At 42.5% G+C, this 18,511-nt stretch overlaps 3 protein-coding genes across 3 annotated transcripts; all 3 read right to left on the bottom strand.

The window, feature by feature from the left end:
- Nucleotides 1-4,092: 4,092 nt before the first annotated feature.
- Nucleotides 4,093-7,580, bottom strand: LOC124633741 (organic cation transporter protein-like). The gene is made up of 6 exons (XM_047169063.1): nt 6,346-7,580; nt 5,975-6,197; nt 5,603-5,858; nt 4,886-5,527; nt 4,615-4,796; nt 4,093-4,357 (listed from the first exon to the last, which is right to left on the bottom strand). Exons 1-6 carry the CDS (start codon nt 6,513-6,515, stop codon nt 4,193-4,195), a joined length of 1,638 nt encoding a protein of 545 aa, XP_047025019.1. The 5' UTR covers nt 6,516-7,580; the 3' UTR covers nt 4,093-4,192.
- Nucleotides 7,581-7,699: 119 nt separating this feature from the next.
- Nucleotides 7,700-14,958, bottom strand: LOC124634103. The gene is made up of 12 exons (XM_047169518.1): nt 14,588-14,958; nt 14,052-14,280; nt 12,745-13,000; nt 12,025-12,648; nt 11,671-11,852; nt 11,157-11,312; nt 10,020-10,255; nt 9,558-9,789; nt 9,216-9,471; nt 8,489-9,127; nt 8,231-8,412; nt 7,700-7,941 (listed from the first exon to the last, which is right to left on the bottom strand). The coding sequence occupies exons 1-12, from the start codon at nt 14,773-14,775 to the stop codon at nt 7,777-7,779; spliced, it is 3,345 nt and encodes a 1,114-aa protein (XP_047025474.1). The 5' UTR covers nt 14,776-14,958; the 3' UTR covers nt 7,700-7,776.
- A 134-nt stretch (nt 14,959-15,092) lies between these two features.
- LOC124633742 lies at nt 15,093-18,376 on the bottom strand. Its single transcript, XM_047169064.1, has 3 exons — nt 18,154-18,376; nt 16,072-16,271; nt 15,093-15,877 (listed from the first exon to the last, which is right to left on the bottom strand). Exons 1-3 carry the CDS (start codon nt 18,171-18,173, stop codon nt 15,324-15,326), a joined length of 774 nt encoding a protein of 257 aa, XP_047025020.1. The 5' UTR covers nt 18,174-18,376; the 3' UTR covers nt 15,093-15,323.
- Nucleotides 18,377-18,511: the final 135 nt, after the last annotated feature.

The raw sequence follows: 18,511 nt of genomic DNA, 5'->3' as shown, positions 1-18,511 counted from the left end.
AGCCGCAACATGTTCCCGCGATTACAGCCACCTTGACTCGACACGTGGCAAATCGTAAAAAGCACTGCCTTACGTAAATTATGCAAATAAACATACTAGTACAGTAAATAAGACAAAGGTTCTTTAATTCAACCAGAATAAGATATGTAGATTATTGTAGATAAATCGATCATCTATCACGGGGACAAGATAATTTGTAGGTTGTGTTTACTGATCCGTGACAATACTTAACCTGCCACTAAGGGTTACTAATTGTTATACTGCCACATTCTGCAACTCTTCTGATACTCTTCCTAACTAGACGCTGAAAAAAATAAAACAACAACATGCTAGCGTCCATATGACCAGGAAGCTGTTCAGCATCACCATAGGCCTGCTGATGAATGCCAGAAGAAATGCCATTGTATAGCAGACGCGACACCAAGGAAGTTATTTTACACGACTTTTCCGCACTCGGTAAAAAGTGAGCGAAATAATGTTAGTGTTTACAAACAACCATAATATTGTCCGAACTGGGATATGATACAAAATGGTTCTCTTCTCATCTTCTCAATGAAATATTGTCATCAATGTTTACTTTCTCTGAGAAAATCGTAAGTTCATAATCTAATAGTTATTGTACGCACTGTTTCCTCTTTACCTACCATTAAAATGTACATTGTACCTCTAGTCTTAGTTGAACCAGCAGCTACTTTATTTAATCGTTACTTTAAATACATACATATGTTAATAGTTAAATATTACTTTTGCTTAAAAATAAACTGTGTCCCAATAAATGTTTATAATTCTGAGTGTCGGCGTCACTAACAAAAGATTTCGCGTCACGAACTGTAACGATTAAGAGAACGTAAATAACTATATAGAGCAGTCGTTGGCCGTATTTTTATTCTATTTGAGGTCAATAGGTTGTGTTGCGACGGTCACCTATCGTGCGCGCGCGCAGGAATCGGCGGCGGGTTGCGCTCCCGTGTCAGCGAGGGCCTGATAACACGAATGCTTATTGTATCGACTACTTAATTACTTCTAATTATAGTGACGTTCAGAAGGCTTTCTTACAATTCGAAGTTTAATGTTAGATCTCTCAACGTCCAAAATGGAAAAAAATTTCAATTAAGCCGGTATCTGAGATCTTTTATATTTAGAAAAGGGGTAGGTAGTAGTAATATATGTAAAATTTAGGTGCTATTTAATCGTAAAAAAATTAAAGATTATTCCAATATTTTCCTCGTGTAATCTTTAATGAGGCACATCCTGCTAACAAGCCTTTAATTGCTAAGTGTCCCTGTTTTATATGCACGACAAGACTTTTATCTAACTGTATCGTGTTGCAAGCTTAGCCTTCTGAAGATTGCTTATCACTTGGCTAATTGTGCGAATACTAGCTTGGCGATAGTGGCGGTGTAAACTGCTCTATATGCGTACATAGTGCAGTAAAGTGCACTGTCACACTGCATGCTAATGTATGCGTATGCGTAAATATGCGGCAGTCGAGTGACACGGACTGTAACACTGAAATACACAAAGAGAAAACTGAAGTATTTATGAAACAGCAACGAAAAATATTCACGTTATAAATATATGACGACTCTACACACGTTGCATTTCCTTTACTCGTGTTGTGCTTGTGAAAAACAGTGGAATGTATGAGTGTCACCAGTTACGGCTACTTTCGCTTGTGTTCCATTCATCGCGTCGGCCAGTGACAAGGAGTTGAGCGTGACGCAGCACGAGTGCGACCTCAAAGGACGATGTCTTTGTAACATCTCGGCCGAACGCATTGTGACTCACTCACTGGAAGTTCTATTTATGTAACATATTGCTTATTTTATTAACAAGGGAATTATAGCAAAAAATACTGTGGAAAGTTTCAGATAGGTCACGTTTAGGTACTTTCAGAAAGTAGTTCATTAAGTATGTTAATAAAAGGGCATGAAAGTATATTTAACAAAGACATTTAGCATACCTATGTACCTACATACGAACCTAAAGATAGTCCTTCTATTACCTACTTATAGAAATCAGAAAAAAAACCCAATGTTTATTTGAGACATGAAATACATTTTGTCATCCTGACACCAAAGATGAATGGTTTGTATTGCGCACAGCATACAATGGAAAACTAATGTTTTAGAAAATGGCCATTCATTTCCTGGTCGTTAATATGTTTTATAGTACCTAATTACAACTAAAATAATAGCAAGACCGCGACAGTTTATGCACAAACTCGTTCGATGGTGGATGAATGGCGGCGCGATATGCGCTCGCACGCTTGCCATCACTACATTGTACATTATACGCTTGCCTATGTACGTGCCTCATTGTCTTCTAACTAAAGAAAGTATTCATCAAAACAATTATTATGGACCACGGACCTTTTATATTTTTAGTCTTCAACAAAGTGATCATTCTATTCATTTGTGTTTACTCTAATAGCATATGATTTGGGATTTATGTTGACTTTCAATAGCATGATTATAATTAATTTGACTGGGGTCCTTACTTAAAAGACTATTCTCTTTAAAACAATACCCGAAAATATTTTCGAGCTCAAAACATTGAACAGCACAGTAATTTAACAACATATAATATCGATCTGTAACAAACAATGACAGATATCCGTTATTGTCACGGATGAAGGAAAGATAGTTATTGTAAACAATGAGAAGTCACATTTTTAAAGAAAATCTTACTTTTTGTTAGTATTATGAACTTTATACCCCAAGATATTCCAGTTTAGAGAATGACGTATGGTATGAGTGTATTATAAGCAATGAGCGACCTCTGCGAGCTTTGATCCCGATTCCTGAACTCTAGCTTATCTAGCGGATCTATATCGATAGGTAAGATGTTTCCATGTCAATACAAACTAGTAATGTGTTAGATATGGGTGAAATAGCATCAAAGAAACTTGCCTGCATGTGACACCCAGTATAGAACTAGGCATCATCGTCTACCTAACATAGGCATTGTCACAATATGGGTACTTAGGTATTGTATAGAGCGATCATATTTATGCCCGTGAAAACACTCTGTTGCTATCCTACTTTATATGAATTTATAAGATAATCTATCCAATTTGCTAATGCTATCCAATTTATTGCATGTTTAGCAGTTTTAAGCCTAATTAGTTCGCAACCCTTCTTGGCAGTTGGTGAAACTAAAGACACACGGAAGTCGGTGGTACCTATATGTACAAAACAAACAAATGCCACACTTGACACACTGAATAAGATGCTGTTCATTTTTAAGTCTGGAAGGAAAGCACTGGTATCTTCTGTTAAATCATATTTCAGGAAAATATGAAAATCACAGGAGGGAACAGCGCGCCAATTTAAATCATAACGAAGTACTTACATTGGTATAATTATATTATCTAAAACACCAGCTAGTAAATTAAAGTGAACTTACACAATACTCACTCGATTTTTTCAGTACAATTTCATAATCACTGCACTTTATTCCTAGAGTATGTGTGAACTACAATAGTCGGTGTGTGACAGTGTACGCGCGGGTGCGCATGTGTGCGTGAGGTGCGCGCGCGCGCCTCGCTCCGCAGTTGGCCGCGACTACGTCTGCGCCGGCGCAGCCGCCCCGATACTAACATAAACGCACCTCATTATTGTGAATTTCGCATTATAATTTACTTGACTATACTGACTGATTATATGAACTTTAATATTCAGTTTATATCCGCTGTAATGAGATACTTAGCTGCCTTATTAACTTTTATGAAAACCTCTACTACAGTCTATATTGCACGTTTGTTTTGAAGCGCATCTAAGCAAATATCTATAGGTAGACCCCCTTGTAGAATCATAGAGAATTCAGTATCCGGTTCGTACGCTCAAACAATATTAACAATATCCCTTAAAATATAACTAAATAGAAAGGCATCATGAAAAGTTACAATCTATGTTGTCCCTCTGTGAAAACTTGCTATTTCAAATAGCAGTTTCGCGTTTGAGCACATTGCCGTAGACACCAAACAGGAGTCTCAGTACTGTTAAATAATTTTGTTAATACTTCTATTCTATTCTTGATCATACAAGGCAGGGTTCAGTGTACATACAACTAAACAACGAAAATACAGTCTTATGTTAAAACTTTAAATCACATAAATACAATCATTTGAAACAATCCATTCATAAACTGTCGATAACTTTTCACACAAACGCGGACTGTTCCTCCGTCGCTACGTATACTCCTCCTGTTTGTTCGTGCCCAGGTTGTTGGCCTGCTCCAGGGTGTCGGGCAGCTTGGTGCCCAGCGTCTCCGGCGTCAGCAGCACCAGGCAGCCCGACGTGAACGCCAGCACCGCGAACATTATGAACGGGAGATCGTCGAATGTTGCAGCACCCTGAGGAAAGGGACTGTTTTAGTAGGGATAGCATTTAGGTAAACATACTGATAACTATAACTATACAATATTGATCTTAAGTTTACTGCCATCAAACTGATCAACATCAACAAACAAAATAATAACTACAACAAATTCAGACTTATCGTATTTCTATCGACGTGGGTGCGTCTTAATCTCAAATGAATTGCGTCATTATCGTCTTTCAATAGACCGTGAAATCTCATCAATATTATAGTGACGTCATAAACTCTTACGATGGCAGGAGTGAGGGGAGCGGTGATGGAGCCGATCCTGCCGACCATGGAGGAGTAGGCGAACAGGTTGTGCCGGCACTGCGTCGGGTACAGCTCGGCAGTGTACATGTACAGTGACGTCACCACGGCTGATATGCTGCTCTTGCCGATCAGGTACACCGCTAGAGATAGCCCGAACATGTCTGAAATGTTTGAAATAAACAGCTTGAAACCCTTTTTGGAAAATATTAATTTTCTTTAGCTCGTTACTTTATAATGTAATTGGACTCACCGTCAGGCATGAGTATATAAGCTACTTGACACGCAGCACATAACCAAAACCCGGATAATAGTACCGGTTTTCTTCCTATCCTTGGAAGCAGCAGCACTGCTATCCAGAATCCTGGAATCTCAGCTGCAGATACCGCCGCATAGTTGACATACGGATTGCCTGACATATTGACCGCATTGATGGACAGCCCGTAGTAGATGAGGGTCATGCTGATCCACCACAGCGGGGAGACCAGGCAGCGGAACAGCACCCGCTTGTGCTGGAACACCTTCACGATCAGCCAGGGCTCGTTGATGTTCTGCTCTTTCTCCAGCGCCTTGCGTTGTTTCTCCATCTCTGCCGTTCTTCTCAATGCATCTAAAGACTTCTCTGATAACTGCTTCCTATTCACTCTGGCAGCTTCTTTGAGCAAAGTCTCCGATTGTTCGTACCGACCTTTGCTCATGTACCATCGCACAGACTCGGGCACGATCCAGAAGTAAGCGATTGTAAACAGCTGTGGTATGTACAGAGCTAGAGTCAGAGATCTCCAAGCGGGCACACACCATGCTATTAGCCCCATTATAACCTGGCCTACTGCAAAGAATGTGTTTAATGTTGCGCCGGCGATGACTCGATATTTGGGACCCACCAACTCCAAAACTGTGTAACAAACAGACGTAACAAATGAGATATCAAATCGGTGATCTAATAGCAAAATAATATTATCAGCTTTACCTAAGATATAAATACAGGAGAAGACTCCAGCACCAAAGGTAGCTTCAACAAACTGTGAGATCATGAAGCCCATGTATGAGTTGGCCCAGTAGCGCGTGAGGCCGATCCAGCCGGTGTTGAAGGCGTTGATGGTGAGCGCCACGCGCCGCCCCCAGCGGTCTGACACGTAGCCAGTGATGGGCAGCGCCGTCAGCGTGCCAAACGTACGCACGAAGCCGATCAGCGTGCGGCGCCACTCGTCACATCCTAAGTTATACTGAAACATTAGGGATAACAAAATTAGATCGTGACAAATCATTGAGAGATGTCTGCGACACTTATTGATAAGCTAGTCTTCTGAATTAATGTCTCAAAGTGATTAGTGATACTTGCGTCATAGACGACAGTGAGCTGGTTCTCATAGACATACTCCTCGCACGGCAGCAGCGTGTGCCTGTCGAAGAGCTCAGCGGGACAGGCGTCGAGCTGACGTGTGGCTGACACGTTGCCGAAGCGTTGGCAGTTGTCAAACGAGTCCTGGACCACGGGAACAGCGTTGCCCAGCCAGGAGGGGGAGAACTCCGGCGGATCGCCATCGCACTCCGGGATCACACATCTGTAATATTAAGATAAATATTTTTAGATACATCAAAATGGAACATACATACGAACGAAATATCAAGTATAGGTTGGTATACAAAAGTTATGTATATCTTTCCTACCAATTTGTTCTTTAAAAGTCATTGTTTGAAATACATAGGTACCTTGTTTCGATTCTGGCAGTAGTGAACACATATTCCGCATGGAAGGCTGCGAAGATGACCACGATGAGCGTGAGGAGTAGCGTCCGCAGCTGGAACCTACCGAACTGGCCGATCTCCTCCACCAGGATGGTGTCCAGGTCGACGCCGTCCTTCTGTCCGCTCGCCGACATCGCGCTCACTACTGAACAATAATCTCACAAATACGACAGCTGTTGATAATGTTTATTGTGTCGTATATTTTAAACTGTTTTATTTGCGATATGCAGTTTTAGTGATCCGCCTCTAACGCGATTGTTAGGTACTCAAGTGTAAGTCTTGTTCTTTACACCCTAGGTCTGAAGCTAGTCTGAAGTCAGCACTTGTACGGACGCATAACGCGCGGAAATCAGTGCATTGTTTTCTCAACAACTATTTCTATCATATCGACATAATTATCTCTTTGTATTTATTGAACACTTTCACTCTGCATATCACTTAATAATAGTTTAGCGGCCAATTACTCAGATACGGAACCCATGGAACAGGTTTTAAGAAACTCTCACAATACAGTTGTTTCCAAACGCGTGTGTCATTGACTTCGAACAAATGTCAGTTCCTAATATTTTTGGCTATCTTTACGTATGTTTAGTAACAGTAATCAAACTCCCGCTTCAATCTTATCTCGAGCAGTATTGCAGAAAATAATATTTATCTGTAATCCCGTCAGATAAATCGATCTCTTTCGCGGACCTGTCTGCCGTAGGCATTTTGGGACTAAACGTGATAATTTTTACATATTTAAGATGTTACCTTTCTTATCTTATGTATTATTATGTGAGCATTATCATAAGGTTGTCTCCAAGGCGTCTCTTCCTTATCAGAGTGAAGCACGTGCAGGTTTTAGTGCTGGGTTTGACGACGATGCCTACTGCATTACAGGTAAGTTGATGATGGGATCAACTCTGATACGTCGGGAGTCTGCTAATTGTATATCGAATACAGCCAGGTAATTACTATGATGGGTTTAAGGTATACTTGTAATACCCATCTAATTGGGAAAATATCATATTGATTACATTTACCTGTACAAATTAGACTATCACAACAGATCAATAAAATTACATCACGTTTTGGTTGCTTCCTTCGAGGGCGTTCAATGTAAATCTTATCGATGTTTTAAGTGACTCGTGAAACCCAAATTTGAAGTGCCTGTATGTATGCATGTTTTCACGTTATACGCATATCACGTTTGTGTGAATAAAAAGATGTTTTCTTTGACCTCTGTGCATTTCTAGATCAAGCATCAGATTGTGATGAATGAGATGATAAAACAATCCAGTCACACCGTGCTGAAGCTAAATAAAACAAATACAAAAACAATAAAAGATTACATTTAATAAATAAATAAAAAAGTAATAAAAAATGTATGTTTAGTGTAGATTACAGGTGCGTTCACTTGGTATGTTTCTCTTTGCTATTGCCTATATGTTCTGCCTGGTCGAGCGTGTCGGGTAGCGTGGTGCCCAGCGTCTCCGGCGTGAGGAAGATGAGCGCGCCCGACACCAGCGCCAGCGACCCGAACAGCACGAACGGCAGCTCCGCGAACCATTGCGCGCCCTGAGCATAAAGCGTCATCATTAAAATGATGTTACTAATAATAATAATATGCCTAGCCTCTGCATAGCCACGTTTACTGTAAGCTCGCTTCTAGTGTAAATAAAATACCATATGAAACTGATGACTGTCGGTAGGTACTAAAATGTTTTTCAATTGACAGCCGGAGGCGACAGTTTTAAACGGTATTTGCATCTCGGGGATTTTCATCAGTACAATTTAACCGACATTGTTAAGATAGTGCGACGGTGTCATACATAATGCAATCAATTTGATACAAGACGCGACTTACAAATGCTGGTGTGAGTGGTGCCATCATGGAGCCAATACGCCCCATCATCGAAGAGAAGGCAAATAAACTATGTCTGTGCTTGGTGGGGTACAGCTCCGCCGTGTACACGTAGATAGACGTCGCCACCATGGCTATGGCGAGCTTGGCTATCAGGTACACCACCAGTGATGCCATGTACAAACCTGGAACAATCATCGCGTATAATTCAGTAATTTATCTCTTTTTAACCATACATGCCAACAAAGTTATCAGAAATACCTTGAGGCATCAAAACATAGGCAAGTTGGCAAGCGGAGCACAACCAAAAGGCTCCAGTGAGCACTGCCTTGCGTCCAATCTTCCCCATCAGGTAGTAGGCAGTCCAGAAGCCGGGGATCTCGACCGCCGCCACCGCCACGTAGTTCAGATACTTGTTGCCTGACATGTTCACGGCGTTCAGCGAGAGCCCGTAGTATATGAACGTCGTAGTGATCCACCAGATCGGTGACACGACACAGGCCAGTAAGACACGCCTGTGCCGAAACACCTGCACTATCAGCCACGGCTCGCCACTCTTCCGCGCCTCATCAGCACCGCTCCGTAACTTCTCCTCAGCTGTATGTCGTAATTCCTCCAGCGATATGTCAGACACTTGCCTTCCGTTAACTTTCGCCATCTTTTTCAATAAAGCTTTAGATTCTTCGAAGCGTCCCTTGCTCATGTACCAGCGCACGGACTCGCTGATGAGCCAGTAGTAGGCGATGGTGAGGAACTGTGGGATGTACATCACGAGCGTCAGGGTCCTCCAGTTAGGCACGGCCCACGCAAGCAGCCCTAACGTCATCTGTCCTATTGCAAAGCAAGTCTTGAGAGCTGCGCCGATAGCGACACGGTAGTCAGGTCCTACTTCTTCGGTTACTATAACATTATTTGTAACATTTATTATTTTATCATCAGACAAGATCCTATCCGTGACCACTCAAAAACTTAGAAGTTCGATACTCACGTAAAATATAGAGACTAGAATACAATCCATATCCAAAGGTGGCCTCTGCAAACTCTGTAAGAATGAACCCGATGTATGTATCAGCCCAGTACCGCGTGAGGCCGATCCAAGCCGTGTTGACGGCGTTGATGGTGAGCGCGACGCGCCGCCCCCAGCGGTCTGACACGAAGCCGGTGATGGGCATCGCCGTCAGCGTGCCGAATGTGCATACTGTGCCGACCAGCGACCGCCGCCACTCGTCGCATGCCAGTCCCAACTTGCACAGAAAAAATAAGTTAAAAACGTACTGAATAATATCAAATAATTAGTGTTTTGTGAATATTAAGTGTTTTGTGGACTCACGTCATAGACGGCAGTGTGTGTATTCTCATACACGTAAGTATCACAGGGCAGTAGAGAGTCGCGGTCGAATAGCGAACTTGGACAAGTGCTGTTATCGCCGAGGGCCGCAGTCGAGTTGCCGAAACGCCGACAGTTGTCGAACGAGCCTGGAGTGGAGCCCGACGGTAAAGCGTTCTCCAACCACGCCGGGGAGAATTCTGCAGGTTCGGATTCACACTCCGATATCAAACATCTGAAACAACCATTCGCAATTATTTTAAAACTTAATACTGAATCTCTGTACCGCCTGGATTAATCCCAGATTGGAGCATTGAAAATCAAATTGAGGATTGCTTTGGTTTATTTAACGATTTTGAATATAATAGAAACCTTTTCGCGCCAGCCACAACAATCATAGTAAATTAGTTACAAGCCATTATGAAATAAATCTCAAGTGATTGAAAAATAATCTTATGTTGTTACCTGGTGCTAATCCTGGCAGTAGTGAACACGTACTCCTGATTACTGCAGGCCACGAACACCACTAACACGGCGAGCCACAGGAAGCTCCTGAGCTGATGTCTGCCGAACTGCCCCACCTCCTCCACCAGCAGCGTGTCCAGCTCCAGCCTGCGCTTGCCACTGCCGGGAGCGCCAGGCTTCTCCTCACTCGCAGCCACCATGTTGTCCACCTTATACGAGCACACTGCACAAACTAGCTACTTCATTCACAAATATTTTCTCTACATCTCATGTCAAAATAATTTTATCTGAAATATTTTTATCTAAGTGACTTATGGGAGATAATTGAAGCACGCGCTAAGCCTAAGATGCATATAACATGAATTGTACCTCTTGCGCAGTACGTATTCGCATGTCAAAATTCTTCAGCAATTTAATACAAGTGCGTAATGACTGACTCGAAAGCAATTATTAAATTATATTTATTTTTATTATCTCACTTAGGTAAGAGCTCAATGTCAAATGATTGTGGTAGACTAGACGTATCAGAACATATTTTTGAACTTACGCACCAATATCTACGAACGAATTTGACTAAACCACATCATTGTGTTCACGTCAGGCAAGGTGGAAATAAAACATCATTAAGTATCTGTTATCGGCACAACATTTGAGCTTTGAAGAACGTGTCATGTGCAAGTCAGAAACGCGTTACGAATGTTCCGTGTTACAGCATACTGTAGGTAAGTATCTGTTTTCATTGCTAGGTTCATTTATACCTATTATTTATTATAGGAACGCTAAAAAGGTTTGCAATAAAAGCTTTCTTTCTGCAGGTTACTAGTATGTTTATCTTATCTACAATTGTCTTTACTAACATATGATTAGCCATTCAGAGCGGTATTACCGGTAATGTTTGCTCAGGGTACTCCACCGCAGTAAAATTAAGTAGACTTTATTTAAGTCCAGTTTGTTTTCCTGCTTACTTGTTTTACTACCTACCTAACTGATTTCGTATCAGTCGTCAAACCGTCGTTCGCATCTAATTATGATACTTAATAATGATTTACACAGCGGAAATAAAACTGCCATTTTAAAAACAAATAATTAACGAGTATTTATTATAATAAATTCCTAGTGTATATGTGATGGAGATCACGTGTCGGGCTTGGTCTTGCCGAGCTGCTCCGCGTCTTCGAAGGTGTCAGGCAGCTTGGTGCCCAGCGTCTCCGGCGTCGTGAAGATGAGGGCACCAGAGAGCAGGGCAAAGCTGCCGAATAACACTGACGGGAATGGCTCCCATACTTCCGAAGCCTGAAATGTACGAAGGAGTTTGTCAAGGTTTGTCTTTCTGAACCAATTAAAAAGTAATTACCTACGTAATCATTTATAAAGGCTGTCATATACCCATAAGGTAAGAATAAGAATAAGAATCTTTATTTGCAGAGACACGGTATTAGGTACAGGTGTTTTGGTAAATTACATAACGTACATGCAAAAAAATACATAAATATCCACTCGTTTCTTAGTTTTCACTTATTGAGCCGACTCTTGGATGAACACATCATCATCATGGTCATCGTCACTTACACTTAGTTCTAGAGAGATTACTAGTAATCAAAGTAAGTGTTGCTTTGATGCAGTATAGAGTTGTCATGGAACATGTACTCACTAGGGAGGGCGTGAGCGGCGCGGTGATGGAGCCGAGGCGGCCCACCATGGATGAGAAGGCGAACAGGTTGTGTCGGTACTTGGTGGGGTACAGCTCCGCCGTGTACACGTACACAGACGTCATCACGATCGCGATGCAGTACTTGCCGAACAGGTACAGCGCCAGTTGCAAACCGTCGTTACCTGTCAAGGGAGGTTTGAGCTTCAAGATTCTTATACAAATCATCATCATAAATACCACAATCAAATAATATTATTTAAGTCTGACACTCAGTTTTACCATTACCAAAAGGTAACCAAGAGGTATGTGTATTCAGTCGAGTTTAAAAATCACTTACTAATATCAAATATTTACCTTCAGGCATGAATGCGAATGCGAACTGGCAGGCGGCGCAGAGCCAGTACGCGCAGATGAGTACGGGCTTGCGGCCGATACGGTCGAGCAGCAAGATGGCTGTCCAGTAGCCGGGAATCTCGATGGCCGCCACCGCCACGTAGTTCAGGTAACCGTTACCCGACATGTTCACCGAGTTGATGTTCATGCCGTAGTACACGAGGGTGTTCGTGATCCACCAAATCGGAGACACCATACAGCGCGACAATATCACACGGGATTTAAACACTAGAAACACCAGCCAAGGTTCTTTCGGCTTTTCAGCTGTCCTCTCAGCCTCGGCAGTGTCACGCAGCGCCTGCAAACTCTTCTCTGAGAGTTCTTTCTTATTGGCTTTGGCAACCTTTTTAAGAATTTGCTCGGACTCTTCGTAACGGCCTTTACTCATGAGCCAACGCACGGATTCGGAAAGGATCCAGAAGTAGCTGACGACGAGGATCTGAGGTGCGTACAGCACCTGCGTGAGCGGCCGCCATGCTGGCACACCCCACGCGATGAATCCAAGGATCACCTGACCCAGAGCGAACAGCGTCGAGATTGTAGCACCCGCTATCACACGATACCGAGGACCCACCAACTCCGTCACTGGAATATTAAATGTTTTATTTGTTATTGCATCTTTATTTATCGATCCAAGTAAGATCAAAGTCGTAAGAACAGATGCTATTCGCATATTCTTACCCAAGATGTAGCAAGAGGAGTAAGCGCCAGCACCAACGGAAGACTCGAGCACTTCAAGCGTGAGGAACCACTCGTAGGAGTTGACGAAGGAGCGCACGAGGCCGATCCAGCCGGTGTTGAAGGCGTTGATGGTGAGCGCCACGCGTCGCCCCCAGCGGTCCGAGATGTAGCCCGTGATGGGCAGCACCAGCAGAGTACCGATCGTACGGATTGAACCGATTTGAGAGCGACGCCACTCGTCACATGCCATGTCGAACTGAAGTCAAGGGTTTTGCAATTAAAGTATCAAGAAAATTATTTACAATATAACAACCACGCTGTGTTAAATGTAGGTAGATACGAAGCTATGTAGAGGTGGGATGTGTTAAATTAAATGGTACAAATTTTGCCGTTAGAGCACCGCGATCATCATCTCATTGATCCGATATTTTGACAATTTGTTTCTTGGACAGTACTAAGTTCCCTGCCATCTTTCAAAGTAGGTTATGGCCACATACAATTAGCATACGTTATCAATGACGAGAGCATCTTCGATATTGACGCTTGAATAATAAATAACGACAGATTATCCCAAAGATAGCCGACACTCGGATTACGATAGCAGGCATTATTTGCTTTAATTACCTAAATATACGTTCATCGGCCGTTTCAAGTTTATGTTTTTAAGACTAAGACTAATGGATCAGCCGATGCGCCTATTAAATCCCATTATGATAGTGTCTAACGATATTGCAAAAGAAATGTGCTTACGACTTTCTCAAGGGCTCAAGGGTTAACTATGCTGGTACGAGCATGTCTGAATGAGCACGATGCATTTCTAAGTGAGAAATCCATATTTTTTTACAATTACCCTAATGAATTGAAATAATGTATATTTGATTTCTTCCGTTCTTCCCCCAAATAGAATACTGATGTGGGTACCACTGTACTGTTGTTCGATATCTAGCTTGACATCAGTAAACATAATTTAATTCCATTACGGCACGATAAGTTAATAACAGATCTGACGATAGAAAGATTTATAGCTGAATACAAAACATGTGCGATTATGTAATAAATAATATGAATTATTTTGTTTTTCCATTTACTTGCATACGATTACTAATGTAGAGGATAAGCGCAACTTGTTATTTTCAATTTGGGTTCTCCCCAGTGGGCAATAAAAACTAAATTCCAATTTATCGTCCTTGTTTGATATCGCGGGCCTTTCCTGTCTCGTCACACAATCCACTGGTTCTTTTACAATCGCAGCTAAAAGAATATGATCGCTCTAGGTAAGGGCACCTTCCGCAAGATTCTATACTTACATCGTAGACCACGCTGAGCTGATTCTCATAGACGTAGCTGTCGCATGTCTGAGTCCTGGAGGTGTCGAACAGCGAGGCGGGACACTCGCCCTCCGGCACCACGGGAGGAGTGGTCAGGTTGCCAAACCTCTCGCAACCATCAAACGTGTTGCCGCTGGCGGGGATCGCGTTCAGCACCCACTTCGGGGAGAACTCAGGGTCGGAGCCGTCACATTCCGGTATCAAACATCTGCAAGCAGAGTACACAATACTCAAACTCAAGTTACCCACGAGTAGGCTTAAGAGTATATGAACACGGAGTCGTTCATTTACACGGATCATTTATAATAACTTATTAATACAAGAGATGGGTCAATGGATCCTGAATTCACACTTACCAATTCTTAGCAAGCTTTAGTTATTGTATCGACGAATTTTAGTTATTGTAATGAAATTATTGGAAAGGTAATGCGATTGAATATGAAAAGAAATAAAAAATTAAATGAGATGACCAGTTCTTCATTAAGTTTGAATAAAAACCAATTCTTTAAGCTCACCTCGTATTTATCCTAGCGGTTGTGAAAATGTATTCCCCGGAGGCAAAGGCGGAGAATATGACGGGGAAGGCGGCGAGCAGCAGCGTCACGATCTGGTACTTGCCGAACTGCCCCACCTCCTCCACCAGGATGTTGTCCAGGTCCACCGGCTTGAACGCGCTCGCTTCCCCTTTCTCTTCCGTCGCCATTGTCACTCCGTCAGTCCTCAGATCCTTGCCTAGCTAGCGGAGCGACACGTGCGCGCGCTACCGCCACATCAATGAAAGTCCCAAATAAAGCTAGGATTAATCAAACCCGCGTCATTCCAAGGTTCGCATTTGTCTTCATCATAATATAATTTATTTATCCAAATTATGTAGATATGTTTATCGCTAATTTATTAGGAAAATAGTGATACAATAGAGATCCGCATGGCGATATGAGAAAATGATTGTTCACTATAAGGGTTACAATAGCTTGAAGCAGCGTGGAACGCAATGTTTATAATCCTCAAGATAAACACGAGTTAAGATACACGGGTTTATTATCTTACTTAATTGTTTAGATTAAGGACAAAATAAAAAAAATGGTGATTATATTCGCTTCCGATAACTTTGTTGTCTTATTCCTTGTCGCAACGTCCTTCTCACTACACAATAACGAATTAATTTTTCCTTTCTAACAACACTTGAAATAGAAAAATAGTGTTACTTACTTAAAATTATTCAATAAGTATACATAACATAATAATCAACAATCAGTCGCTATCTGAGTCAACATTGGAAGTCCTTTCTCTCTTAAGTTTCACAACGTCGCGGTCTCTTATCTTCAAACTGTGTAAGAGCTTCATGACTTGTATCCTGAACTCGAACTTGGCGTTGTCGGAGAGCGTCTTGACGGAGGGTGTAATGGACTTGAAGAAAGCGCGGTCCTCATCCTCCTCCTTCTGTATGAGGTTGGCGAGGACGCTGATGATGCTCTCGTCGCCGTCCTCCTTGCTGAACTCGAGCTTGGCGCGCTTGGGGGGGCAGTCAGGCGGCGGCTGCGTGTCGCCCTCGCCCTCGGAGATGTCCACGAACACCTCCTGCAGCCAGCTGTGCGTGTTGTCCGCTTCTGCGTCCGCGTCTGCTTCATCGTCATTGGAGATGCGCTCCTCTATGAAACTCTTGTCGTTACCTTTCCTGTCCAGCAGGTAGATGGGGTCGAGGAACTCCAACTCCTGGGCGTATAGATAGGGTCTCCGGACTCCAGGCTTCCGCGACTTCACGTATGAGTCTCTGACATTGTACCATTTCCTTGTGATTATATTACCTGGAAGTAATTTACAATGACTATGATTATTATGGAAATAAAGCAATGTGCTCCAAAAAGTTCAACATTTTGGTGAGTCATCTACATAGTGTAACATTGTGATACGAAATATTCATGAATAATTAATTAATTGTCGTTACGAAAATCAACAGACAGAATTTATATTTGCATTAGAATAAAAAAAAATGTCTGACCTATAAGATTCTTCTTGGTGTCGTTGAGCGATTCGTAAGCGGGCTCGAAGGCGAGGTAGATCTCATGCCAGCACTTGTCCTTGTAGATCTTGTCGCGGTAGGAGGCGTGGCGGCGGTCCCACAGGCAGCGGCGCTGGCGCACCTGCGCTATCAGCTCGCGCGTCGGGATCATCTTCTTGGAGAAGCGCTGTCTGCTCGAGCTGGAATATCGTCATGTTCATCGTTATCCTTATGTGGAACACCATTGTACATCAAGACTAGCTGTTTAGGTAGGTACATGAACAAGGGTGTTACAATTCGCTTATTTAATTTCTCTACTTTCTGGTCTCGACCATTCTTGCCGATCGAAGAGCCGATCGAAACCAAACCAGGTTTTGAGAAGGCAGGGTCCCAAGGTCGACACGTGCGACAAGGATGGTTTCGTCAAGGTCGAGAAGAGGAAGAAAAAGAAACCTCCTTGTCGGAACCAGTGCGGTACTGCGCTGGCGGGGCCCAATATGCTGCTGCGTCCAGCTATTCCGACGACGCAGCTGTACGTGTCCAGGCTGCACCATTCCACGAAGGTTGAGGAGGTCGTGGAATATCTGCGCGTGAAGACCAGCTGGACCTTGAGGGTCGTGAGGTTGGAACCGCGTCACAACACAAATTTTAACTCGTTCGTGGTGCGTGTTCCGGCACAAGGTCTCGAGAAGGTCCTCAAGGAAGATTTTTGGCCGAAGGGTGTTCTGTACCGCCGGTTTCGTGGCCGGCTACGTGACACCAGTCAGCGTAACACGACGCCGACACATCGTGTGCATTAGTTTTAAGAATATTTGTTATGTATTTATAGTATGTTTAAGTTTTTATAGATATAGTATTGTATATATATATTGATATGGTGAATTTTTATGTATTAGTTTATAAGTATTGTAATGTACGATATATGTGTATTTGTATTTTTATGGGCCCTAGTTGCCTGAAATAAAGGAATAAATAAAATAAAAATAAATTCTTGGCAGCTAGGCACCGACTATAAGGCGCCCGTGGTTGTAGTTTGTGGCTTTATTGTGCCAAGTCTTGATACCAATACTGCATTTTGGGAAGGGACTGGATGGGAAGGTTCGACTTATAATACATTTTGTGTTACCTTTGTTTTATGATTGAAGAACGTAGGTTTACTTAATTTTACTACGAAAAATTAACTAGCTAGTGTTCTGCGCTACTTACGTACCTACCATTTATACGTACATACGTAGGCAAGTAGAAGTGCCTACTAGACTACTATGTTTATACGGAGACTGTGTGTGGGTTTAGGGCACTGATTACTAAACAGTTCTGAATCGTAGTCTTACCCTTTGTTTTGTGTAGACTTACCCAAAGAAGACGTCCCACCGGTCCCACTGACCCAAAGTTGAGAGAAATTTAACCAAGTAGGTAACCACTTACCTATGTTTAATGAGAACAAAAGAAACACCCTTCCAAGAACAGCCTACCTAATCACTTTTTTATGACATTAGTACCGACTTGACAGATTGTGCGGAAATTAGGGTAAAATAGCAAGTACCTACCTATGTACTTACCAGCATAAAAAAACCTTGTTTGAAACCAACCTTGTATTGCATGGTATGTATGTATTTAGACAGGTTCCTAGGCTTAACCCTACAGGTCATTTTGACCGTAAACAATAACAAACATTTGTGTTTTCTTTTGATATTTTAGTAACCATGTTATCATTTGTTTCGCATGAAATGTCTCCAAAAGTTCACGGAAAACAAGAAAGCGAACGTGGGTAAACAACGGTAACCTTGAACTACTTAGTACAATATTGAACTGAGTTTCGCGCCAACCCACACCGACCTAACTGCCCTAGGCATAAGGACTAAAATAGTCCGGCCGCGGCCCTAAGAGCAGACAAAGATCTTTCTGTTACGAGCTACTTACTTCATGGCCCGTATGTTTTTAAGAAAGTAATTTAAAAGTAACATATATATATAACTAAACATTTCAGTTATCTAAAGTTAATGAAAATCTAGTTATGAAATGAGTACTATATACGTATTATGTATCGCCGTGCTCGCGAGACAACATGAAACGATCACCCACCTTGTGTCCGAGTCCGACATTATCGATCTTCAAACTGCTGCTATCCGGTTTCAAAATGGCGGTTTCTCTTGAAATTTCTCACAGAATTCGTAGCTGATTACTTAAAATACATTTTAAATGGTTAGATGTGACGAGAATATGAATATGGATTGGTATTTTTGTGTGCAAAAATGCGTATATTCCCCTAGCGGGTTTACACAATACTGTCGGCGGCGGAGCGGAGCGGCGGCGGCGCGCCGGACGGCCGCTATCCGGTCCGAGGAACGGCAACGCCGCGGCCCGGAGTGGGAAGTGTCGCAACATAGCGCCGTGCTATGCCGTGCGCTGCTTCACCTTCACCTTACTTTGGGACATCGAT

Source organism: Helicoverpa zea, chromosome 10, assembly GCF_022581195.2.
Source record: "Helicoverpa zea isolate HzStark_Cry1AcR chromosome 10, ilHelZeax1.1, whole genome shotgun sequence".
In the NCBI taxonomy this organism is placed as follows: Eukaryota; Metazoa; Arthropoda; class Insecta; order Lepidoptera; family Noctuidae; genus Helicoverpa; species Helicoverpa zea.
The sequence above is the reverse complement of the archived record's forward strand: the minus strand, read 5'-3'. Positions and strand labels throughout refer to the sequence as shown.

Excerpts from the sequence above, each read along its gene's own strand:
- LOC124634103 (XM_047169518.1), bottom strand. The coding sequence starts at position 14,775 with ATGGCGACGGAAGAGAAAGGGGAAGCGAGCGCGTTCAAGCCGGTGGAC. Across the intron at positions 11,313-11,670 it reads CGCCGCTCACGCCCTCCCTA|GCTTCGGAAGTATGGGAGCC; the intron begins GTGAGTACATGT and ends CGTACATTTCAG. Across the intron at positions 7,942-8,230 it reads CACCACTCACACCAGCATTT|GGCGCGCAATGGTTCGCGGA; the intron begins GTAAGTCGCGTC and ends CTTTATGCTCAG.
- LOC124633741 (XM_047169063.1), bottom strand. The coding sequence starts at position 6,515 with ATGTCGGCGAGCGGACAGAAGGACGGCGTCGACCTGGACACCATCCTG. Across the intron at positions 6,198-6,345 it reads ACTGCCAGAATCGAAACAAG|ATGTGTGATCCCGGAGTGCG; the intron begins GTACCTATGTAT and ends TTAATATTACAG. Across the intron at positions 5,859-5,974 it reads AGCTCACTGTCGTCTATGAC|TATAACTTAGGATGTGACGA; the intron begins GCAAGTATCACT and ends CTAATGTTTCAG.
- LOC124633742 (XM_047169064.1), bottom strand. The coding sequence starts at position 18,173 with ATGTCGGACTCGGACACAAG. Across the intron at positions 16,272-18,153 it reads ATGTCGGACTCGGACACAAG|CTCGAGCAGACAGCGCTTCT; the intron begins GTGGGTGATCGT and ends ACGATATTCCAG. Across the intron at positions 15,878-16,071 it reads CACCAAGAAGAATCTTATAG|GTAATATAATCACAAGGAAA; the intron begins GTCAGACATTTT and ends AATTACTTCCAG.